This window comes from Topomyia yanbarensis, chromosome 3 (genome assembly GCF_030247195.1).
Source record: "Topomyia yanbarensis strain Yona2022 chromosome 3, ASM3024719v1, whole genome shotgun sequence".
Classification (NCBI taxonomy): domain Eukaryota; kingdom Metazoa; phylum Arthropoda; class Insecta; order Diptera; family Culicidae; genus Topomyia; species Topomyia yanbarensis.
This window is the reverse complement of record NC_080672.1, coordinates 6,516,378-6,543,144: the sequence shown is the minus strand read 5'-3', so window position 1 is coordinate 6,543,144 and position 26,767 is coordinate 6,516,378. Positions and strand designations below refer to the sequence as shown.

At 40.3% G+C, this 26,767-nt stretch overlaps 1 protein-coding gene across 3 annotated transcripts; it reads right to left on the bottom strand.

Moving 5' to 3' along the window:
- Positions 1 to 436: 436 nt before the first annotated feature.
- On the bottom strand, positions 437 to 26,543 carry LOC131688677 (signal recognition particle receptor FtsY). 3 transcript variants are annotated; one of them, XM_058973111.1, is made up of 6 exons: positions 26,155 to 26,543; positions 25,621 to 25,632; positions 4,343 to 4,584; positions 4,158 to 4,281; positions 4,010 to 4,095; positions 437 to 1,208 (listed from the first exon to the last, which is right to left on the bottom strand). In XM_058973111.1, the coding sequence occupies exons 1-6, from the start codon at positions 26,171 to 26,173 to the stop codon at positions 1,122 to 1,124; spliced, it is 570 nt and encodes a 189-aa protein (XP_058829094.1). In that variant the 5' UTR covers positions 26,174 to 26,543; the 3' UTR covers positions 437 to 1,121. The 3 variants fall into 3 exon arrangements, with proteins under 3 accessions (XP_058829094.1, XP_058829095.1, XP_058829096.1); XM_058973112.1 differs by lacking the exon at positions 25,621 to 25,632; XM_058973113.1 differs by lacking the exons at positions 25,621 to 25,632; positions 26,155 to 26,543 and adding an exon at positions 12,848 to 12,869.
- Positions 26,544 to 26,767: the final 224 nt, after the last annotated feature.

Below are 26,767 nucleotides of genomic sequence, written 5' to 3'. Positions count from 1 at the left end.
CAGTCATACAAACTTGATCGTTTCGTTCTAGCCTAAATCTCTACTATCAGTGGTTGCATATATTATTTTTTATATTTGTTTCGGGGCAGCCTCTGCCCGTCCCGAGTATTTATCACCGACGCCGGAGAGGCTGTTTCACTATTTGGACCCTAGATAGATATCGGTTCAAATCAACACAAGGGCCATCAACGACTTTACTTCCCTTCCGAAGGAAGACGTGACTAGAAAGTTTTTTCACCTCGGAAAATTCCAACGACCTCGACTGAGATTGAACCCAGACCCATTGGAGGAGAAGCAGCCACTTTTGCCACTCAACCACCTGTGCCGTCTTTGGTTGTATGTATGTTTGTCCGTAGTTTGTAAAAAAATTATATTATATATAGCTACCCTCTGCAACACATTCATAAGGATTCAAGATGAAGAAAAAAAAACGCAATGGTTTTGGTAACATTTATTCACGTATTCCATCAGCTTTTTGCCTGTGCAGTAGAATCTACATTTTATAGAATAAAAATATTGACAAACGATAGCTTTCGTATATCATTATTAATGTTGGCTTACACGCTACATATAATATATATTTGTTAATATCAAACATTTCAAAAGATTGAAAATCACATCAAGTGTGTATGGACTAATTGTTTTCAAAAAACTGTCGAGACAACTTTAGCGCTTCTGCGGAAAATATGCGTTTTTATATATTTTATAGCTTTTATCTATCTTCTGCATCACGTGTTGAGATTCGTATCATAAGGCCATTTAGCGTATTGTTTTCGCTATCAAGCGGTAAAATATGTTTGATTTTGTGCACGCGGGGCTCAGTGTTCATTTGTGAGAATTAACAATGGTAACCGGCATAAAGGTGTACCTGGTATCGTAAAATGTTGAAAAAACGAAGCTACCTCGGCAAACAATGCAGTTCCGAACAATGAACCTGTTCAACCAATGGAAAATGGTTGACCTATGATATATTGTTTAGAAAAATATGTTTGCCGTACGGGGAATCGTCAGTTTTGGACGAACTTGCTGATTACCTATTTATTAGGCGCTAATATCATCGTTGGAGAGTCAGTGAACAGTTATCGCATTCGTATTATGGTTGTTTTCGTATCTGGGAGAGTCTATTTTCCAAGGTTCAGTTTTCCTAGTAGTCCAGCAGCCGTGGAACTGGCCGAATCTTGTGCCTTGGCGGCGGTGTCGTTGACGGTCTGAAAAAATAAAGCGTTATTCAGTTTATGATAGCGGGTATAAGGACAGGTTAATTTTTCTCATCAATGATATGTTTAATACATTTATTATTCCTCACATTAAATTCATTATTTGTTGTTATTATTATATGCATTTAATTTATCATTACTACGAATCGCTCAAGTCTACCAACATGTCTCACGGTAAACGCAGACCTGTCCCTCTTTATCATGACAACCGACAAAAGAGAAGTCACGTAAGATCACAACTGAAAACCTGTTGATGATTACTGACAGCATCAATGAAAAGCTGCTATCATAATATGAAGGGGGACTTCAGATTTATAAAAAAGATGGGTGGGTAATGTCAGAGGCATAACCGAAGTGAATTAGAATACACGTAGGCTGTTAATTGGATAGCTGCAATTTTTGCTATCTTCTGCATGGTTGCATGAAAATCAGTTTTTTCAGTACTTCTGGTGGAAAACCGAATTTAATGGTACACGTACAGTGGAATGGAAAATATTCAAGCATCTGTACCTTTCTTCAGGGTTGTAGAATGAAACTACACGGATACGAAAAACTACCAAAAGTTGAGCTCTTTTGACTCAATCTCGGGGTATCATGGAATAAGGTAAAATCAGGTAAACCGTGTTGAAGGTAGTTTCCCTTTAACCATGGCAAAAACCACAACTCATTGACAGGTTTTTTATACTCAACTTTGAGTTATATATGCCTAAATTTAAGTTGAATCTACCTAATTTTGAGTATACCTCAAACAACTCAAAAGTACCTTATTCCATGGAAGGCCTCGACTGACTTGAATCTCTCTCTTTGTTTTTGACAACACTAATAAGTGCGAAAGCGACGCAAGACTCAAAACTACCTAAATTTAAGTTAAAAGAACTTATTCTGCGGGTTGTTTTATTTTTCCGTGTAGCATAAGTTGAAGTCATATGTTTTAATTACGGTTATTGAATATTTCATTACACATATAGAGGGATCAAAATATATTTGTAGCAATAGGCCAGTTTAATGCTTGTCATGCACAAATAAAGCAAATTACGAGACAAATCGGATAACAAATACTTCACACCAGTTAAAATGCCGTTTACGCGTGGAATGTCAGCATTAGAGCGTTAATTCGATTGCCCTTTACGGGAAGACACTTTTGTGAAATCTTTACAGAAAACAAAATTACATGCTTGTCCATCGAGCGTTCTGCCCCGTTATTGCGGTGTATTTTGCCCCGAACAAGCACGTTTGCCCCGCCCACTTTTCAAAGATTTTATAATTCATAATGATTCCGGGAAGCAAATGCAGGCAGACTTCCCATGAACGTGTACAATTTTGTACCTGTGTACAAAATTTCGTGCACGCGTTCAATTTCAAACATGCTTCGTCTCGATGTACAAGTTCACCTCGAACATCGAACTCAAGCGAACGATGTGCAAACTCTAGTTCAAACATCGTACGTACGTACACCGGGTGCGTACACGAGAACGATTCGCACATGACCAAAATGTCAGCGCTAGTGACGATAAGAGTGAGATAGAGAAAACTGGTACCACGAACCGATGTGTACGCACACCGTGTATGTACATGAGGTTCAGTTGTGCAGGCGAACATGTGCACGTGTTTAGGTACAAAATAGCGTGTTTGAGTTCGTACACGATGTGTGGGTTTAATATGAGCACAGAACCAGAGCGAACATTGTGTGCGATGTGCATATGGGAAGACTGAATACAGGAGTTCTGGTTTGCTGACGAGAAAGCGAAAACGAACTCTTGTTTTTTTGGCTAGGGAACCAGCCGCCTGGCATTATGCAACGTTTGTCTTCTGGTGGTGGTGGTCGAGCTTAGGCAGCATAACTACGAATCACTCAAGTTCACCAGCATGTCTCCTGGCAAAGACAGACTTCTCCGTCTTTGTCGGTTCTGCTGCCTAAGCTCGACCCCCACCAGCAGAAGACAAAAGTTAAGCCCGTAAGGCATTAAGCCTGTTCTAATGACCCTGCCACTTATAGTTTTCTGATCTGTATATTTCACATCCTTGCTCTCACTTGAGTACTATACTTCATAACTTTCCCTACCAAGTAATATCCAGCTAATTGAGTGCCGTTAAAATGTAAAAAAGTATATTGCATATATTTTTCATGTTTACAAATATTTTGCAATGCGTTTTGATTGCGTTAATAGAAGAAAATGTGGAATAAATGATACCATTAATTAAATTCTTCTAATTAATGTTATATAGCTAAGTTATGATCATATTTCCTTCTTCTAAATAATAATATGTTCAAACCTTAACCAAACGCGTTTCTTAGTGTAGAATTTCCGCTATATCCCTGCAATTGTGACGTATGATAATAATCAACAACGAATGCAGTAACAGAACATTACTTTTAATGGAGTTTTTGACTTGTTGGGCAACATTCTTGTTAATGCCGTTAATTTTAGTTATGAAAAAAATATCGTCAACGTATCTGAACCGGCGTTTTGGCAGTAAAAGCATTATTGAAGGTTACTTGCACATCAAGCCTTACACTACAAGTTCAATACTATAATCAACATAACGAATTTCAAAAAGGCGATGCCTCTATCTTATCTGATAGTATCGATAAAAATCACCTTTTATTTTCATATATATCGTTTCTTTTTTTCTAGTAGTCCATGTTCGTGGATAAAATCCATTCAAAATCGTGTAAAATTTCCGTTGGTTTTAATCTGTTTTCGTCGTTATTTGTGACACACTGTTTATGTGACTATTCCAAAAGAACTCAGATGAACAATAATACATATCTTCACGACGGAAGTACAAACCTGAACGATTTCTCCCCGCTTCTCATCAGCATACTTATTAGCGTCTTGTAGCTTTTTATCGACTTCCTGGCTGACCATTTTCATGCCTGAAGAAAACAATATTCATAATATACAAGCAGTGTAACAGAACAGTAAAGATCTTGCCCACCTTCGTCAACCTTCTCCTCGGCCACCTTCATCTGGTCCTCGATGGCTTTTTCGACCACCTGTGCACTTTGCTGTACAGCATTCTCGGCAGCTTGCTTGGCATGATCCATGAGCGTTCCAGCAGCCTTCAAAAAAAAACCAAAATCATCATGAGCCAAACTAAATACTAACCTTGGCATGCTGTACCTGTGCGGTTCCTTCGGCGGCAGCCGATGCTTGCTGCTTGGTTGCTTCCACTTCGCTGGCTGCCGAGTTAGCCAGATTTTCCGCATCTCCCTTGGTTTTGTTGAACGCATCTTGCGTCTTTTTTGCCTGATCTTCGGCCATGCTCTGGGCGGTCTGAACTTTCTCATTGGCCAAATCCTGAGCTTCCTTTTTCTTCTTGTCGAAGAGCCCCTCGGCTTTACTGCCGAGGCTCTTCAGGGAGGCTGCACGTTGGGAATGGAAAAAGTACTATTAATTTTATGCTGTATATTTTTGAAGGGCTGAATATAGGTAATATGGAACATTTGTTATTGTACAATATACAACTCAACGGTCGAATACCACAGTACATTTATTAAACGTCAATCGATGGATAGGCTGAGCGAGGGTGAAAATGTATAGGTTAGCAAGTAGATCGAAAATACAAGAACATTCATTCCTGTTACAACCGTACATACGACTAGACGTGATTCTCATCAACATCCCGAACGTTCCCGTAATCATTAAGTGCCTTTTGTTCTCAACAGTAGTTTACCGGTTTTCAATTGTTATATCTCTTACTGAGGAGAAAATGTGCGGGTACAATACATGTAAGCACACATTATATGTGTTGTTCAAGTAGACGAAACATTAACCCTAACTCGCTCAAGTCACAGGTATTGTGAAAGGGCGACGAATGATCCATCGAGCTCAGTCAGGAACCGCAACTTTCCGACATACCCGATGGAGACGAAGATAATCCGGATCAAAACTGACAACAACAACCTTTCCTGAGTGACACAAACACCCTCAGGGACAGGCTTGATCCACAAAGCGATCGGAGAGACCGGATCACTGCGCTGCTCCGCGAAGAAATTGTCCTGCTCAAGGGACAAACCTCAAGAAAACCTGACAGCATAGGCGCCACGATAGAATTAAAGAGGTAATAAGGCAGAACTTCGGGAACTTTCAAACTATCATCGCTTGCCACGACCCCATCGCCCTGGCGATCCAGGAGCCGCATCTCCCGGAAAAAAAACCGATATCTCCATCTGGCTCGGAAACCTGTGTCTGAAAATTACGGACCGGATGAAATACATTTTCCAAACGATTGGACTGCGGTAATCCGAGTTGATATTCACAAGGAATACATCCAATGAGACACCGAACTGCTGGCATTGCAGTCGAATACACACCTCCTACAGCCTGGTATCCGTCTACATAACGCATGAGCTCAGAGAGGTGGGTAACAAACTCGAAGAACTGCTTCGTCAAATTCCACCCCCATACCTGATAATGAACGACGTGAATTCCTACCACCCTGCCTGTGGAGGGGACAGCAACCCAAACGTCGCGGGAACAACATCATGAAGACAGTTCAATACAACGGAGCAATAATTATGAACGAGCCCAACGTTCCGTATCAATATGTTTTACCACCCTTGCTGCCGCTGGTAGTACTCCCAGAAACGAATGCTCGAAGCAAACTTCGTGACTTTCTCCCCCGACACCGGTGTGGTATGGAGCCTTCTCCAGACCTGAACTGTCCGACGCCTTTTCCCGCCGGCGAGGAAAAGCTAACGGACTCGACAATATCGGCTGTTCATTATAAAGGAACCTGCCTCCCCAATTCAAGAAAGCGCTGCCAGATTCCTAGCAGACGGCATTAGTAATATTCATCCCCAAGGAACACGCACACCCAAGGATTTTAGGACAATCAGCTTCCTCATTTGAGTGAATGGTCAATAGACGCTATTCCATAATCCTCGAAGAGTTGTTTGATAGCAGATAACACACATTCCGGAAAGGGAAAAGTACCTTGCACCTCTAATGGGGGATCTTGTACTAGGCAAAGAACGAAGGCCTTTACGTTAAAGTCTGGGACTTCGAAAAGGCCTACAACATATTGTGGCAGGAAGGAGTCATCCAGTAACTCGACGGCTGGGACATACGCGGCAACCGCAACAGCTCCATAGAACGATTCGTTCAATACCTGAGGTTCCGGTTCGAAATCGGGGAAAGCGAATCCCACCTCATCACCGAGGAGAACGCAGTACTCCAGTGATCCGGCTTGGCGATTACCCTCTTCAAAACCAGCATGCAGTGCATTCTCGGCTACCTACCACCGGTATGCAACATCTTCCTATATGCCGACAAAATCTTGCTGGTTGTCACCGGAAAGACAAAATGTCGAACACGGATAAAATTGCAAACAGCAGTAGGCGATGGGCTACATTAAATCCAGAAGAGCTTTTATTCGAACTCTTGCAACTTCTACCACTGAGCTACTGACTGCCCGATCAAAATCAGTAACACATCGCTCTCGTGCAGTAAGACGCCGAAAATCCTCCGAATCTCAATGGATCGCAATAAATGTTTCGTTCCCCACTTCCGAAAGATTATGAACAAGTACGTAAACCGGAAAAGGCTCGTGGGTACCATATGTACTAGATACCCCAAGTAATCATAATCGATAGCCGGATCTCCTACGGGATCGACATCACCGGCCGAAACCGCGACGAAATAAATAACATCCTGGCACCTCTATATCTTCAGGCGGCCTCCAAACTGGAACCCACCAGATCCCAACAACCACCGCTCGCACGGCTCCACGGAGTATGGTCACACAACATCAACAATCCAGGCTGGAGAAGCCCCCAAAACCGCACGATCCGCCTACAACCAACTCGCTCAGGGCTTTTCCCGAATCACCCGTATTTATGCGGACGGATCCAAAAAGACAATAAAGTTGGAATCGGAGTCAGTGGCAGCAAAGAGCCGCCGCAGCCATCGCCTTGACCCTATCCTGAAAGCCAGAAGACACCTCAACCGTGATTTTCACCGACTCTCTCTCTCTCCCTCTCTCTCGGTACTCCACACGCAGTATACGGGGAAACTTAGACGCAGACCACCTGGCAGAGCTGGACCGCAGTGCCAGGAGGACCCCAACTAGTCAAGTGCCAGCGACGGACATCATCCAACACGTGTAGAAAATTAAAGGGCTTCTTGAAAAATGGGACGACCGCAAGGGCTGGAAAGAGAATAGAGGGTTCTATCCAGATAGCGGACCGGGAACACGAATATCTCGCACGGCCATACTGTTCCCAACGTCCAACCATCCATACACACCATCTGCAGGGCCCAGAAGTTAGTAGAGCACATCCAATCTGTCTGGAACTCCAGAACCGGAAAAAAACATGACCTCCGCCCCCAAACGCGACGGTCTGGTTAACAACCCCGTAAGGGAAGACGTCGTCCTGAACTTCTTGAAGGACGCCTGACCATTCGGGAATATATAAACAGGGCCCCATAACCAAATCAGCGGTGGGCCCTCTGACTCTCTCGCTGCTGCAACACACCTTTTGCCTCGCGACTAACATCGTTATCACATGTCACTAGTGTTCCGAGAAATATAAATTATCGATAACCTCGTACTGTACACCATTGATTTTCTCTTATTAATCAACATCGTTAAGGCTGGCTCGTTCTCCACCACCTACCACAGTGGCGTAGCTAGAAATTCGGTTTGGTGGGGGTTTTGATGAAAATTGCTGATCTTCCGAAAATGTTTCATATAACTTTTATAAAGTAGTGTACAAAAAAGAAGAAGCGATAAAGAAGAGCTTTCAAGGTTTTATATTTAACTTTATTTTATAATGCTTCAAAAGTTGAAGAATATGCACTTATAAAATAGAATAAATGTTCAAAAACTTTTCTTACGGTTAAAAGAACATAATTCCGAAACTGTCTTTTTTGAGTTTTAAAAACTTCGAAGAAGTTTTCTACAATAAAACAGCGTATTCTGTTATAATATTTTTATTAACGAATTCTTCTAGAAGTTATCATGGTGGAAAAATAGTAGGAGACAACGTTTAATTAGAAAAGTTGTTGAGAATGTTATTTAAAACAACCTTGTTGAAGGTATGTAGCATATCGAGTTATAAAACGATATTTACGAAAATTTCTTAAAACAAATTTTCTTCTAAATGACTTTATTTTAGGATACAGAAACTCATGCCTTCGACAAAACGTGAGTTATATTGTTTATAAACAACAGAAGAGATTTATCGTATACAGTAATATCAAAATAACTTATTTTAATTGTTCTCCTTCACAAATAATATACTACAGTACTCTAAACGCATGGAGCATTCATGTCTTCAAGAAAGTTATTCGTAATAGCACTCTCGAAAACTTTACTGAAGACATTAGGTCTCGAACTAGATTTGTTTGAAAAGTGAATTCTCCATGACTACTTCCAGGAGGATACTCATAAAATTGATCCTAAACTGAGAACAATGGAAAACGCTAGTTTTTATAATTTTTTCTACTATCCGAAAGTGTTATTTTCGTTATTAATCATATTATTCATTTACCATCATAATCATTAACCATAAGTTATTTTTCTCAACTCTACGCATTCTTTAAAACAAGATTTTCAGCCAATGTTGTAATTTATACAATTTCATAGGCATTCAAACTATTCCAACTTCGCTTTCTATTGGAAAAAAATGTCGCTTGCTCATATTTAGGGACATCCCTGCACAAGTAGTTTCAGAACGCCGGAATTAGTTTCTATTAGAGTCTTCTCATGCAGATATTTTATATGATACTGATATGATTTGACAACTATTGGACCCCAGTTACATGGTCCCATTCCCACAATTTCCCATGCTTAAAACAATTGATCAGACAATCATTATTGTAAAGTTAAATTAGTCGGCATCAATGAGATTTTTCTCCATTCCAATTAATTTTGGTTTGGCCCCTTGGTTACGCCACTGATCTACCATCTACTTGGTCTTGTCAGAATTTAGAGTCAGTCCGACTCCTTTTTAAAAGGCATAAACGACTCTTCTACTACTTTATTCTGACTATGATAATACTGTGGTCCCAGTGGCACACTGCCGAGTTGAGACGGTTAAAAGCGACTAAAAGAGCCGCTCTGAAAAAGTACTCCAAGTTTGGGGGCTACGTACTGCGACAACACTACGTTCATGTTAACCAAGTCTATAAAAAGACATCGAAGCGCTGCCATGCCGATTACTTGCGAAACGTGCAACGTAAGTTGAAGTCCGAACCTAAAACATTCTGGAAGCATGTAAACGAGCAAAGAAAGGAATCCGGGTTGCCTTCAACGATGAGCTATGGAGGACGTATGAGCTCTAGTTTACAGGAGATTTGTCAACTATTCTCTGAAAAGTTCGCGAGTGGTTTCACGCGCGGCTCCTAATGTATCTCAATCATACCAGTCTTTGAACTCTATCAATATCGACAATAATATGGTACAACTGGCAAAATGAAGGCTTCAACTTCGGCAGTCCTGCCGGTCTAATTGAACCTCTTTGTCATCTGTTTCAATTGTCGCTAACAACCGGAGTATTTCCCGAACTCTGGAAATCCTCCTTCATGTTTCCAGTTCACAAAAAAGGTAGTTGACAACTACCGTGGTATTACAAGCTAAACGCAGTTCCTAAGCTGTTTGAAATGGCTGTGTTGGAACCCATCTCCAGCCACTGCAAACAGTATATGTCCGAGACTCAGCATGGATTTATGCCGAAGCGTTCAACATCTACGAATCTTCTGTCGTTCACAACATATGTTACAGATGCCATGTCGGACGGCCTTCAAACTGACGTTATCTACACGGACCTTTCAGCTGCTTTTGACAAGATTAATCACGCTATTGCAGTGGCAAAGTTGGATAGACTTGGCTTTGGTACTAATATTCTCCGTTGGATGCAATCGTATCTCAGTGATCGTCGTCTAGCACTCAAGATAGGTGATTATGTATCCGAAGTGTTCTTTGCTTCATCTGGTATTCCGCAAGGCAGCCATCTCGGTCCATTGATTTTTCTTCTGTATTTCAACGACGTCAACTTTTGTTTAGAAAGACCACGGTTGTCTTTCGCCGACGACCTCAAGTTATAACATAGAATCCGGAATACTGATGATGCAGCTTTCCTTCAACGCCAACTGGTAACCTTTGCAGAATGCTGCGAGTTCAACCGAATGACCCTAAACCCCAAGAAATGGACGGTCATTACGTTTTCGAGTAAAAAATGCCAATTCGATTCGATTACTGTCTCGCTGAATCCACAATTGAGAGAGCGAATTGTGTCAAAGATCTCGGAGTTTTTCTCGATGAACAACTGACGTTTAAATAGCATACCAGCTATATTGTCGCAAAGGCATCACGCTGTTTGGGGTTCATAATGAGAATATCTAAGCACTTTTCAGATATTTACTGCTTGAAATCTCTCTATTACTCACTCGTTCGATCAACTCTGGAATATTGTTCAGTTGTGTTGAACCCTCATTATCTTAACGGTGTCCATCGAAACAGTACAGCGCAGATTTGTTCGGTTTGCCCTTCGTCGATTGCCTTGGAGCAACCCTCTCCAGCTGCCAAGTTACGAAAGCCGAAGTTTGCTTATTGGACTCGATACATTGCAAGTGCGGCGGGATCTATTCCGTGCTATGACGATTTCGGATATTTTGCAAGATCGAATTGACTGACCCGAGCTTCTCAGTCCGATAAATATGAACGTTCGCCCTCGCGCCCTTCGCAATAATTCATTCCTCCGATTACCTCTTCGCCGGACTAACTATAGAGTAAACGGTGCCATCATTGGTTTGCAACGGACCTTCAACAGAGTTTCATCCGAGTTCAATCTTCATATTCCACGTAGCAGATTACAATTTGACTTTTTCAATAGATTAAGAAATTATCATTAGGACCACACTGTGTCTGTTGATATAAATAAATAAATATAAATAAATAAACTCAGCGTCCGCGAAACTAAGAAGCATGTGATTATAGTTTCGTTTCTTAACACTCCAAATCTTCGTATTACACCTTCCTGCACTATGTTGAAGAACAAATTGGAAAGAGTATCACTCTGCTTCGGTCCATCGCAAACGAGTCGACGGTATCTCCAACTATTTTGACGCTTAAGTTTGATCCTTCGAATGTCAGACGAATCAACTCTCGATAAACATATGATTACGGCTTAGAAGCCAAGTGTCAAAATTCTCTTTGAAAGGAAATTCCGGACAAACCGTTACTCGCCAATCACAGATCTTGGTAGTAAACGAAAGAGAAAAGTTTTCTCTTTCATTAACTGTTATGAACTGTGTTTAGCCAGTAACAGTTCGTCCAGAATTTCCTTTCAAAGAGAATTTCGACAGTTGGCTTTTAAGCCGTAATCATATGTTTGTCGAGAACTTAATAAATATTGTCAGAGAGATATGCTCAAGCATAATCTGCCACCTTACGTAACGTTTTACTGAATCGCACAGTGCCTTGAAATCCACAACTAGATGACAAATCCGCACGTTGTATTATCAAAACTTATCCAGAATTTGTCGCAGGGCAATCAGCTAGTCCATCGTTTCTAGTTTTTAGAACGAAAATTCAACTTTGAACATTCTAAAAAAAGCTTCTGATCTTAAGGTGTTCATTTAGGCACAATGCCCCCGTATGCAAGATTCAAGACAAATATTTAATGCAGTTATCACAAGCCGTGTTCATACTGCAAAAACTAACATGATCAATGTTCCTATTTAATTGAAATGTTCAAATTCACTCTACCAAATAATATATTAAATTTAGTATCGAAAGATGACAAACCAATGTTTAGTTCATTAATCTATGGAAATAACATCCCAATCCAAATGGTATTAATAATATTTCATATTAGAATGTTTCGTTTCAAATTCCTCCCGGATATTTTCAAATTTTTAGTTTCAAGTTCCTCCAGGATATTTTTAAAGTATTGCAACATCACAGCAAAAGACCGAGAGTCGTAAGATCATTCTTTGCGAGGTAATCCAAGAAACGTAAAAATAACGAAAGCGATCACAAGAAAACAGACACCATCACACTCGCGAATTGAAATTTTGTTACACAGCACCTAAAAGCCAATGTGTAGACTAAATCATCACCATCATCATTATCATCAGAAACGGTATACGGAAAACTACGGTTGAATGATGTCATTCCCGGTGTAAGAGAGCCATCAAGGCCAGGCAGTCAGTCCAATAGCAGAAAAAAGAATGAATTGGGGATAGACGCATCGCCGCTACTCTTAGTCGCGGACCGTTTTTTGTAGAAAAAGAATCATCACGACAAAGCCTAATTATACTGTTTCAAACACATCAAAGTTGTGAACACAGTCAAGCCGCAATCAAACTTGTTCATAGGTGTACCTCGAATTGCAAAACTGCAACGATCTGATAAATATCGACAGATGCGTAATATAGTGCGCTTAACTTCTCCATCTACAGGCAAGACCCGTGCCGAGGTATCTCAATTTGTAGCCTCAGGAATGCATACTGCCCTGATTCAGAAAGAAATAGAATGTCTATTCACAAGATTGGTTGATAATTAGACCTCCGATGCTCAGGAATTCAGTTTATTTATGATTTAATAATACTCAAACAAAAAGTAACAAGTGTAGACACCAAGCCGCAGAGGTGAAATACACATACATTCACGGAACTAACCAATCATTGATGATCATTCAATCCAACAACTTAGTAAACAAATTCCTCGCAACGCCCGGTTTGTCGCCACTAACACTCAGACTACCGCCGCTTACAGTCAGTCGCTTAGTGAACACTGTTAAATGCTACGATGTGTAGGCTCCACAAGCAGATATGCAATGCGCTTGTCCGTTTTCAATTCCGCACATTCAAATGTGTAATAGGGGAGACCGGAGCTAGTTGGCAGTGTTTTCAGTTTTCAATTTTTACCGCTTTTATGTAGCTAGATCTTGCAAAATTGAACACGCGGAATGAAAGAGCAGACTGTTGGCAACATCTCTAATTTTTTTAAAAGTGTTTGATGCATTGTCTCCATTTTTAGAGACAAAAATATGTGACGCGAAAAACCCGCCAACTTACCCCAGTTCCGGGGTAAGTTGGCGGTATGTGAGGATACGCCAAAATCTAAGCAATCAAATGAAGATGCAATTACTTCAAGGGTCCTTTAGGAACGTGTTGAATGTCTTTTCGAGAAAACTGTATATTAACCAACATTTGCTATTATATTTCAATATCCCGGCATTTTGACTTCCTATTCAAAAGCAAATTTTCGAAATTCTTCATGCAATTGGCCGGAATAAATGTCTCCTGCATTGGCGAGATACACAAGAAAAAGATTTTCTTACTTTGGAGTGAATCCCAGAAATAAAAATATTTGATGACTTTTTTGCACTGTAAATAGTACCGCCAACTTGCCCCGCGTGCAGCACCGCCAACTTACCCCAACCGCATATTTTATTAAAAATTTACAAAATAACTTTTGTTTGTGGATAGATGTAGTATCTATACGGATACTGAAAGCTCTTTTCACGCGCTATCGAAAAATATAATCATTTGGGAAATAGATTGAAAATCACCCTAAATAATAACGTAAAGTATTTAAAATTTAGAAAATTTACTTGGTATGCTCGAAAACACAATATCACCCACAACTTCCACCAAACTAATCATTTTGCAACAAAAACACATTGGATAACGGGTTTCACATAACTTGAGGTACACAAGAAGAGGCAGTGCTATATGTCTAATAGAAACAGAGAAAAAGGGATTCCGCCAACTTACCCCAACCGCCAACTAGCCCCGGGCTCCCCTATATGCGGTGCACGTGCATGTCTACGTGGGTACTGATGAAGATGCGATAAGGATAGCTGAGGTCAAACGATAGTGTGGAAAATGATGTCATTTGCACAGGTCAGAGATGCACTTTAGTACTTTGAATAGTGCATCAGTTTTTGTCGATCCGAGAAATAGTTGACTTACATGAATTATTTTCTCCCAGTTCTCACTAAAGCTTAAGAGTTTACTTTTAAGATTGTTGTTCTAATTTTATAGATTTGTTCCAAATTAATAGATGAATGGAACTTGCCGGTTATTCGCCTGCTATTAGCCATTCACACGAAAAGGTAAATAGAAGATCTGGAGATCGATGAACTTAAACGGAAAACCCTTTATTTGTAATTATTTGCATTCAACATTTCCGTAAGCCGGTAGCGGTACAGGGAAGCTTTTCGAGGAAGCTTTACGAAACGATTATCAATAGGAGGAAACGGGACGGGAATCTAGCTAGCTTAACGGAGCCGTGGATCTTTGATATGTTTACAAAATGTAAAGATGAAAATTAAAATTAATGTTATTGATTATCCGTCGGATCTCGTACACGCAACCTCCTATTGCGCACGGAGACCGGAGGGGGAAACATTTGTCTTCTCGTCTACTGCGTCATGGGAGTCATTTATTTGTTCCTGTCTTTCACGTCCAGGTCGTCAGCGTTAAAGCTGTCTTGGTGCCCGCGATCAGATGTTCTTCTCTGATTCTTGGCCTTAACAGTGTGAACCCGTCGTCATTGTTATATTAGCTTTCTTCCCGGTGTTGCTTACAGTTGATTTTGGGGTGCTGGTATTGGTATTGAAATATCTGTTTTGGATTGATTTGCCGCAGCTGAGTTGGCAATCGGTTAAGATGCACTCTCCTCCACATTAATGTTCCTAGTACTGACCATTTTCGGCGCGAACTGGTTCTGGGGTACTTAAGATTTCAGTACCGATAGTAATGAAAGATTTTTGTCGAAATATGGAGAATATTTATTATCTTAAGATACTATATATTTCCAACAGTTGCTGTTGTGAGAATCTAGACGACGAAACATATTTCTTCTTACCTGACTTTGCGTGGAAATCACATATAATCAAGCAACGCTTATTACAAACTCAAGTCAGATACCTACGTGCCCTATTCGGTTCGAGGTTAGGTACTAAGTCGGCGTTCGCTCGTTCATAGATTAACATTAAACCGCATATGAATACAGAGTTATTATGTAGTCATATTGCGGATAATGGCAAACAATCCGAAAGTAAATATTCTAATGTAGCCGTGATGGGCCGATGTTTTGAAACAGGCCCCCGTATGTGCTGAAAGGTCAGGTTTTTCTGTTCAATTCGATTGCGTTTGCTTGGATGGAAAGCACCTCAGAGCGAATAAAGAGAAGAATAAAAACGCTCTTTGCACTTTTCATGCGGACCACCGCTCTTCTCTTTTACAATAAACCTGTTCACACCGATGTGTGTTGCTCCCATGTGTGCATTGTATTCCATGGCTGCGCACATAAAAGAGAAGAAATAAAGAGGCTCTTTAGTGTACATCTTGGTTCCACTCACATGGAAGCAGGAAAGTTAACAAAAACATTAAAAACATTCTTCCGATCAAACTTTATCTGAATTGTAATTTGTATCGCCTTCCTTTCTGTTTGCCAGTCAGAGGAGGCACCAAAAAGAGCCTCTCTTGGTGCACAGATCTTTCTCTTTTTCGTTTTCAAGTTTCTCTTTGTGTGGGTGATCTGCACATCGCAGTGTTATTGTGCCGCTCTATTTTGCTTCGGTGTATTTCGCTCTTTGTGCACATTGTGTGAGCAAATAACAAGGCTGCTTGACGGTGCCTCTTTTGTAATTTTGCATTTTAAATTTCTTAATACTAGGGAGCAGGATAATAGATGGTGTGGACTCCCCCCACAATAGGCACACTTTGCACTATTGCTAATGCAAGCTTCATCCCAATTATTCTCTGTGTACTTGTCACACCGCAATAACACTGTAACAATAAGGCTCTTTGTATTCTTGTTATTGCAATGCATGATACGCGGTAAAAATAACCTAACAAACAAATGAAGCTTGGCGAATAGCATGTAAATATGCAAAGCAGTTCCACTAGAGGTCACTCGATACGAGTTTGTATTTTGTCCCGGCCTGTGCTGTTACAAGGGGTCCTCGTGCTTCAGATAATCCACATGATCAACACGTTTCGGTAATTACACCGTCGATCTCAACTGTGTGGGCAGGCATGAAGGCGCGGTAGTTCATCAGAAAATATTGTTTTTTTTAGACAGGCTATCACCAATATGAGATTTCCTGGACAAACTTTCGCGCTATCTGCTACTTAGCGAAAGATCTTTGATGCGAAAGCACATCAGATTTTAAACGAGAAGTCGGAGTCTTCGATGACGAATCTTGTTCGCCATCCGGGTAGATGTGGGTTGTATACCCAATAAATCGTCTGCTCCAAGGTGAACTTACTGTCTCCTGGAAAAATATTCCGTTCGTCACTTCTAAACATCCAGCGTCAACTGATTTCAATATGTTTCCTAAGAGAATGCTCCGTTCGTCGCCATAAAACAACGCAACCATGATATTACAAACAGATCTGCAGTGAACTTATATTACAAATTTCACAAAACTTTATTGTATAATTAGTGGTCCATATTGTTGGCTTTACCCGTAACAGGCTGGGGAATTTTGTTTTTTCGCATTGCTGTAGAAAGATTTTCTGAAAATAAGTTTCTGTATTTTTTCTAAAATTATTATTTGCTACTTCGAAATTGAATGAAATTTCTCCGAACGATGTGTCAAGTATGCTCAATTTTCCATCGGTGTATTTTGTCCTCAGTGCACTGCACATTAGAGTGACAGGAAAAAAAAATGACCCCTATCGGCCCACCCCTGATTCGATTCCTAGTCCCACCAGGAGTACTTGCTCCAAATTTGAAGCAAATCGGACAAGTCTAGCTACCGGACCAACGTGCCTGAAGTTTGTATGGGATTTTTCGACAATTTACATGGAGAAAACCCACCAACTCGCATTTTCGCCGCTAGGTGGCACTATATGCATCGTATTATCACTGTAAGTGAAAATAAGAAAGATCATTCAATTTCCTACCATTTTGTCGAAGGCTGCTAGTGAATCCGGCTTTGTTAAAAGAAGTTATTAAAGTTTTAACGAAGTGATGTCTGAGTCAGTTTTGCATGGGGCCTAGTAGTGCATGGTTGTGTATCAGTACTTGATGCACACGAACTAAACATTTTTGTGAGATAATGGTTAGGTTTAGGTCAATAGTATGTTCAGAAGATTTATAGTAAGTAATGCGCGTCATGTTTTGGTTAGAAAATTTTAGTTCCACATTTTACCGCATAGATGGCGCCAACACTAACTTTTCAACGGAAAGAGATAGAGATTAGGTGTCTTCTACAAAGTTTTAGAACAAGAATTTTTAAATAATTCTTCCGAGCATTTCAATACTCTATCTCACTTCCATGAAAAGTTAGTGCTGGCGCCCTCTATGCGGTCACAGGTAGAACTAAAATGGTCTAACCAAAATATAACTCGTATTATGTACTACAATTCTTCTGAACATACTGTTCAGCTAAATCTAACCATTATTTCACAAAAATGTATAGTTGGCGGGAATCGAGTACCGATACACAACCATGCACTGATAGGCCCCATGCAAAACTGACTCAGACACCACTTCGTTAAAAGTTTAATAACTTCTTTTAACAAAGCCCGATTGACTAGCAGTCTTCAACAAAGTTGTACACAATTAAATGATCTTTCTTATTTTCACTTACAATGATAATACTATGCATACAGTGCCACCTAGCGGCGACAATGCGAGTTAGTGTGTTTTTTTCATGTAAACTGTCGAAAAATCCCATACAAACTTCAGGTACGTTGGTCCGGTAGCTAGACTTGTCCGATTTGCTTCAAATTTGGAGCAAGTACTCCTGGTGGGACTAGGAATCGACTCAGGGGTGGGCCGATTGAGTTTTCAAAAATTCATCATTTTTCTGGGCACTCTACTGCACATTGTATGGTAAAATAATAATCCTAGGAGTCTGTAAAGGATATTTTAATCGAAACTGCCTTGTCATGTCAGCAAAATTTCTTAAGTGGAGGAACCCGGGGCTATTCGGACCTACTTAAGCAAATCGCCCTTTTAGGTGGATAGATGTAAGAAAATTTACCGGTCAAAGGTCCTAATTGTTAATTTGAAACCTCAGTTACATTTTGATGCCATAAAAGGTTCATTTTCACCTCTCAATGGCAGCGCTAGGCGACAATTTGCAAACCTCTACGTTCTTCCATCCTTTTACAATGTAGGGGTAATTCGGACCTCCCTACGGGGCAATTCAGGCCGTGATTTTTCTTTAATTTTTTTTACAATGGAATTATGTTTACCTATGAAATATTTATAAAAGACACTCCTTAAGAAGCAAAAAAATAAATTTCTTTACAAAAACTTAATCTGGTATGTCATAGCTGTCGAGCCTCAAGCTTTCCAAAACACTTACATTATATTTTTAAACTTTCATTTGTTGCTTTAATCACGGTTTTTCCATTATAATGATTTTTGTTTTGAGAATGACAAAACAACGAAACACGTTGTATCTCCTTTCTACAAAGAACAAAGAATCAAATTCAGCTTTCAAAATTAATGTTTCAGAATAGCGGTTCCACGAATATGTACGATAGTCAGAAAGTCTTGCTATTTTCTGAGAAATCGAGGGGGTCCGAATTACCCCCACTGTCTTAAGGTTGGACAGAGAAAGGGTAAAATTCGCAAACGAAAAAAGCAGTTTTTTCCACACCGTATGTCAGACCTTCATAAAAATCAATCAGCAGTACTGTAACAACATGCTACATACGCTGATTGATTTTTATGAAGATCTGACATACGGTGTGGAAAAAAAACTGCTTTTTTCGTTTGCGAATTTTGCGCATTCTCTGTCCAACCTTAATAGCCACGGGTTCCCCTATTTATTTATAATAGAGGAAATTGCAAGTTTAACGATATTTTTACTGGCCTTCCTAATTCAAAAATGAACTTTGTCCTATCGAAGCGAAAGTCCGTCTTTTTCAGTCAGTAGAATGTTATAAAACTTCTGTTAGATTTAATGTACATTACTTATTGGTTAAATGCCATCTGATCTCGCTCAGAACAGAAGCCAAATTGCCCCACAATTACCAAAAGACATAAAACGCGATTTACTGCAGGTCCGATTGAGCTACTTTGTAGTAGCAAAGTATCATTGCGTCTACTAACCCATTAAGGTGCGATGAGCGTCGATCTTGAGTAAATAGCTAGCCATATTAAACGTAATGTACTAATTAGAACCATAACTCAAACAATGTCGTTCCTCAAGCGAAACAACATGCAGCACGCCGTCGAATACAAGAAATGTTAACCCCTTCATGCCCAACTTTTTGCCTTTCTCATATAGAAAGGTTATGCAATCACTCTGAAAAACGTCAACCTAATCCCGGCCCGGAGGGCCGAGTGTCATATCCCATTCGACTCAGTTCGTCGAGATCGGAAAAAGTCTGTATGTGTGTGTGTATGTGTGTATGTATGTGTGTGTATGTGTGTGTGTGTATGTATGTGCGTATGTGTCAAATAATGTCACTCATTTTTCTCAGAGATGGCTGGACCGATTTGCCCAAACTTAGTCTCAAATGAAAGGTGTAACCTTCCCATCGGCTGCTATTGAATTTTGGATCGATCGGAATTCTGGTTCCGGAATTACGGGTTTCAGAGTGCGGCCACACAGAAATTTCTCATAAAAACTATAGGAAAAATTAAAAATAGAATTTTTATTTTTGATGCTAAATGTATTCAAGGTGCATAAAACGTCGAGATTTGATGCAAACACGAAAAAAAATTGACGAAGATTCACTTTTTTGGATTTTGCACATTTTTGCCTTTCTCATATAGAAAGGTTATGCAATCACTCTGAAAAACGTCAACCTAATCCCGGCCCGGAGGGCCGAGTGTCATATCCCATTCGACTCAGTTCGTCGAGATCGGAAAAAGTCTGTATGTGTGTGTGTATGTGTGTATGTATGTGTGTGTATGTGTGTGTGTGTATGTATGTGCGTATGTGTCAAATAATGTCACTCATTTTTCTCAGAGATGGCTGGACCGATTTGCCCAAACTTAGTCTCAAATGAAAGGTGTAACCTTCCCATCGGCTGCTATTGAATTTTGGATCGATCGGAATTCTGGTTCCGGAATTACGGGTTTCAGAGTGCGGCCACACAGAAATTTCTCATAAAAACTATAGGAAAAATTAAAAATAGAATTTTTATTTTTGATGCTAAATGTATTCAAGGTGCATAAAACGTCGAGATTTGATGCAAACACGAAAAAAATTTGACGAAGATTTACTTTTTTGGATTTTGCACATTTTTGCCTTTCTCATATAGAAAGGTTATGCAATGACTCTGAAAAACGTCAACCTAATTTTTTTTTTCGACTCGCATAAGGTTTCTGGATTTTAACAGGGGCGTAGTTGATGGTTTACGGAGAGGGGTTACACCCCCCCCCCCTCTACTGTTCACTCCCCTCCTTTAAAAATCTCCTTAAATCACCCCTCAGACCACCACCTCATACCCCTCCCTTTCAACCCCATCATCTTTAAACCACCACTATATTACAAAGCATACCAATTTATGCTGGGGAGTCGTTCGTTCATGGGACTTTCGCCCTTCTCACATACCCATCCCCGCATGACAAAATGAGTTAGCAAGCAGATAACATTGATCTAATGCTGATTAGGCTAATGGAGTATGATATTTTTTGTTTCAAGTGTTTCACCGTCGACACCGTAGGACATTTCCACAATTATGTTGAACATAAAAAGCCTCCGTGCCATAGTTTAGAGAAATGAGAAAGGCACAATTGCACCGCTAGGTGGATTAAAACAGGTTTTTCTAGTACATGTTGGGTTTCAACTATGTTTCCTTGAAAACGGTGGGGTCAAGAAACACGAAAAGCCTATTTTCATAAAGATGCTTCCATGGCAGTGCTAGAAGCTGGTCAATTTTTACCTTGTAATGCTCAATACAATTCTCCTAGAATAATTACAATAGTCCAATTACGTGGAAAACGTAGCCAATGACGATCTAAATTGAAAAGTTTTATCAGTTTTCAATAATATTGCACCACAACGAAGATATATGAAAAAATCATTTTCGGTCGTCAACGTAAACTGTCTCTGGCAGCACTGCTCCATCGGAATCCAATCAGACTAATTACAATAACTTCAGTTCTAGGGCTGATCCTTGTGACTGTTAATACTCAAATTAAAGACAACAATCACAATAATGAGCCTTACTTGTTTTTGTGAGCAAAATATAGCTATAGCTGTTTAAAAACGTTGTTGTCCACAAACATGGGCATGAATGGGTTAAAGTCAGAATTCCCACATATACGAATGATGATTCAATCGAGGTACAACTGCACGATCTGGCACCACTTACTTCTAATACAGTAATTAAATGACTCATGTCAAATTACGGAGAGTTGGTCTCTGTTGTGGAAAATATTTGGAAGAACTTCTTCTCGGGTTAATCCTGTTAAGACAAATGGCTTCCGTTTAATTCTACTATAGAACTATTCATCTCGGATCTGCTCAATGGCGTTCATGTAGTGAGAATTCGTCCAACGAAACCTATCGTACTTGACTCTTCCAATCAAAGCGAATATTCGAATTCATGTTCAGCTCACAAAGCGCTAGTCCAGGGCCAGTGATGTACCTCTAGGAAAAATTCCATCTTCCCGGGTTTTTATTTTTGGGTTTTAACCGGGCTTTTTCTCAAATCATTTTAACCTGGCCGAAACCTGGGTTTTTTTTCGTTTTATCGAATTTAGAATGTTTGTTTAGCGCTTTTTAAGAATCTTGCGTTTAGATTTAAGCAACCGAATGTTAAAGTGGCAAGGATACAACATGTTTTGCAAAACCCATTTCAAATATCTTAAAATGTAAAATGAAATGTAAACATTAAACGTAAAAATCGGACAGAGATCCTGCAGCATGAGAATCGCTTAGAAAGTTCTCACCCGAAAAATTCGGCAAGAAACCTCCAGCATAATTGGCTCGCAGGAAAATCCGTATAACGTTACATTCAAGATTGAAAGTCGGATAAAGAAGAGTCCTTTGTAAGAACCGAATATATTTTTAGGGTTTTTATTCCGACGGTTTTCTAATCGACTCTTACATGAAAGAGCTCCTGTCGGATTTTTACATTCTAATATATTTGAAAGGGGTTTTATGAAGCATTTTCTGTACTTGCGACATTTATTTATGATGCCTGAGAGCATGGTTCACGTTTCCAAAGAAAAAAAATGTGAAATGATATATCGTTTCGAGTTTTTTGTTGACTCCGTAGGAATCGCCTGGCACTGATTCCGGAAGTGGCTAAAAGATCTACAATTACAAGGCATGTATGTATGTATGCAGTAGGAAGCCACCATCAGTTCAAGGCATTACCAGTGGATGCGGGTAGACTTGCAGTAGATTGAATTTGTGTATTAGGCATATTTCATATTATTGCTGTTACCGAAGGGCCAAAATGGGGCTGTGTGGACTCGTAAACATAGACGTTTACGCGCATTCCGCGGGGAAAAGGAATTCTCCTACCAACAATAACATCCGGGCACATAATAAAGAATTACGTATACCAGCTTAAACCCGCCTGATGGTTAGTTAGAAAAGCGCGGCTCACTCATGTCGGACCATCAGGAGGAAACGGTAGGTTTCCCCCCAAGTGATTCAGGTTGGCAAAAGATCTACAATAACAGTCATGTAGATATACATTAAATGAACACAGTTTGATACATAATACGCGTTCACTCAATTAAATAAGATTTATATAATTTAAAACATCCCAGTCCCCCAGTTGGCATATCTCCGGCAATTAATAATAGAAGAGTTTCTCAGGAAACTATCCAGAACAGTACAAATATTTTAAAACAATTAATTTACAGCAAACCAGGTACTTTTATCATGTTGAAATATTGTTGTGGTCTTGGAGGGGTTAACCTACTTGACAATTACACGGAAAGTGCAACAATCCTGAGACAAAGACTTTGTATCCTTCCTGGGTCGAACAAATGGCGTATCTCGAGTACTACTCACCACTACTATCACTATCCGAAAAAAACAAACGATTGTTAGGATTTTCCTTTCTATCATTTTTTCCAGTATATTTGATTTACAGTCGTTTCGTCATTTCCATAACTCAAAATTTCCTAATATTTTAATGACACTAAGGAGAGCACACATTCGCGAGCGAATATTTTTGAACTGAAGAATGTATGATAGTTTAGTACACTGAAGTCTTTTTTATGCGGTTTTTTTATGCGACTTTTTTTATGCGGATTTTCAAAGTAATGCGGTTTTTTTTATGCGGATTTTCAAAGTTATGCGGTTTTTTTATGCGGATTTTCAAAGTTATACGATTCTTTTTATGCAGCTTCCTTTTTATTTCTAGGGCATCACATGAAGCGACTTCTATCGAAAGATAGATCCTCATGAATGCACATGCTTAAACAAAAGACATAAAATGTTCATATTTTTATTTTAGGTTATAAATTACTAGTCTTTGGGTTAAGGATATGAGAAGCATTCTTGATGCAGTGAAAATAAAAACAGAAAATGACTGAATACCTTTTTACCTTTCTCATAATAAAACTTATGCATTTTAACCGATGCCCGCAGAGCTGAATCTCTTATACCATTTGACTCAGTTCGGCGAGATTGGAAAGTCTCTGAGCGTGTATTTTTTTACTTGGTGATAAAGCTTTTACGCCGACCCGGCACACGTTCAGTAGTTAGACCATACTACCGATTTCGTCCATCGTGTGCCAGAGTGAGGGACTCTGAACAGAGAAGATAACACTGAACACTATTCCTCTAAACTCCACGAAGAAGTCTGACATTTGCCTGATCCCCCGGATTCCATTTGAAATGACTACTTTGGGGGGACACGTGCTAATGCACTTCACTTGATTCCAGGTCTACCTGGTCGTGCTAGATTTCGCTTGTCTCGTAACCGCCATATCAGTCCTGCACGGCATGATATTCTACATGCCTTCCTCTCTACTTTGACCAGTTGGATGCCGTGGTCGATCTGGCGATTCCGGTTGGAGGGTGGCTTCCGGTTCACTGGTGCCCCAACGACCAGGGTCCGTCGCGTTCGGTGCTACTCGGCGTAGTTACCGACAGCGGAGCTAGCCTACCTCGGCGGAGAGTTCCCCGACGAAAGAATGTCTCCTGCAACCGTTGACGGACACGTTATTCTTCCTTAGATGCAGTCCGGCAGAATGTCGAGGTCAGTCCAGCGATTCCCGGTGGAGGATTGCGTCCGGTTCATTGGCGCTCCGATGATTGAAGCCGGCGATTCGCTACGGACTACTCAGAATAGTCCCCGACGGTGGATCTTTCCTACTCCGACGAAGAGTTCCCTGGCAGTGGAAGATCTTTCGAAACCGGGCAGATGCCGAGGTCGGTCCTGCGATTCTTGGTGGAGGGTGACTTCCAGTTGACAGCCGCCCCGACGAGCATCTGCCGGAGCTACTTCCCGATCTATTCTACTAGTCCCCGGTGGTGGGCCTAGTCTACTCCGACAGAGAAATTTCCCGACGTTGAAATTTCTCTCGAAATCGTTATCTCGATGCTGGTCGGTTAGGTGCCGAGGTTAGTCTTGCGATTCCGGGGAGTCACGGTTCCGACAGCATAAGTCATTAAGTGACTTTACGCTTGTCTGGACATGCCGCAGACTCAGGTGATTCGCATTTAATGCCAAAAGATCTTGACTCCTGCGTTGCAGAAGAAAAAGAGTTAAGTAGCCGGGAAACTCTAATGCCGATTTCGGTTTTAGATCAGAGTCGCCCTAGGTTCGCTCTAATATTTACAAAATCCATACAAAAGTGACAGCTCAGAGCGAACCTAGAGCGACTCCGCTCTAAAAACGAAATCAGCATAAGCTTGCTCATATGACCCTACTCCACGCTTTTCTCTAAACTTTCTTACTTCAAATCCTTGCTCTTCCTTGAGTATTATGGCTCTTAATATTGAAAAATATTTCACACCTTATGTGTTTTTTTATGCGGATTTTCAAAATTATGCAGTTTTTTATGCAGATTTTCAAAGTTATGCGGTTTTATTTTATGCGGATTTTCAAAGTTATGCGGTTTTTTTATGCGGATTTTCAAAGTTATGCGGTTTTTTTATGCGGATTTTTTTATGCAGTACGTATCCCCTGCATAAAAAAACTTCAGTGTATTATAAACACAATTAAGAAACTGATTATTCGAGTGACCATGCGGGATTCATACGCTTTGTTCTGACTGTGTGGACTGATATTCATTCTACAAGTGCAATTTTTTATCGAAGAGAAATTTAACTACATGTGCTTGTAAAGTTTATCTTTTCAGATTCAGTTATAAGATATTTTTGCTTGAGGGGCTCATATTAACGAGTCGTTTGTATTGTTTACACTGCCCTTCACAACAGACCAACATTCCAACCTCCGACTGACCTTCCGTCAAAGAAATCCCCAATGCATCTGCTACCTTATCAACACTTGAAAAACGATTCACTTTAATGATCAATTAACATACTTACTTTTGGCCCCTCCTGTAGCCACATAGGAATGCATTAAAGTTAGTAGAAGAAAGACAAACAATTGTTAACAAATTATTGGTATAGCATCATGCGATCATCGAAAAACTGGAGAAAAGAAGGGTGTAACATCAGTGAACGAGACGCTGCGTGTTTGATGGATATATGCGATGCGACACGCTACAAAAGTGACAACGCCTAGGCAGCCGGTTGAAGTGTGCTGAATGATTGACTTTATTTTTAAAATATGATATGTATTTTATGCCTGCTGAAACGGAAACAACCAACCAGTACGGCCTTGGAAACGTTCCATTGAAAATAAAATCAATCGAAAATGAAAACCGAAAGTGAAACAAAATTTCCTACTTGATTTCAGGAACACTTGTGTTTCACGCGAGCAACCGCAGAGCTTTATAAAATGATGCGTAGTTTAAACTGGATAAGCATGATGAAACCAGTAATAAAAAAACAATAATCTGGCGGCGTGCACGCTAATATAAATTCCGTTGCTTACTAAAGCAGTAGTTAAGTACATACCTGTGAATCCACTGAACATTACTGTCGTTTCTAGCAATCCTTTCTTCCGATGGTGCTGCGGCTGCTACTGCGGAACACAATCGATCGAAGGAGGCGCCTGCTGTCTGACCAACGGCGATGACCCAACTTTTCCTTCACCAATCCTTTGCGTGATACTATAATCCTACTGCACTCTTGTACAACCTTCCAACTCACCGAGGATGATGTAGACTACAGAGGAATGATCTCACTTTTTGGTTAAAACGGATTACTGCACCTTCTCCTCTACCTACGCCACCACATATTCCGCACTGCGTCACACACGGGTACAACGCTGACTAGTACACATCCGACGTGAAAAACGCAAAACCAACACCGTTGGAGTCTCGCAACATACTGCGATTGCTGCTAGAAGAGGTACGTATGGCTGTCGCTTATTGAACAGCTGGGGATTGTCATCCGCGCGGTGAGAATTCTATACGCGAGACGAGATGAGCGAGAGAACAGTGCAGTTTAATCGACGGAAAAGTAACGAAATACATGCTAGATTCAACATCATTGAATCCATTAAATTCCCACGGACGGATGCGACGACAGGGGAGAGTGATTTTCATCGAAAATCACTCTCGCGGTT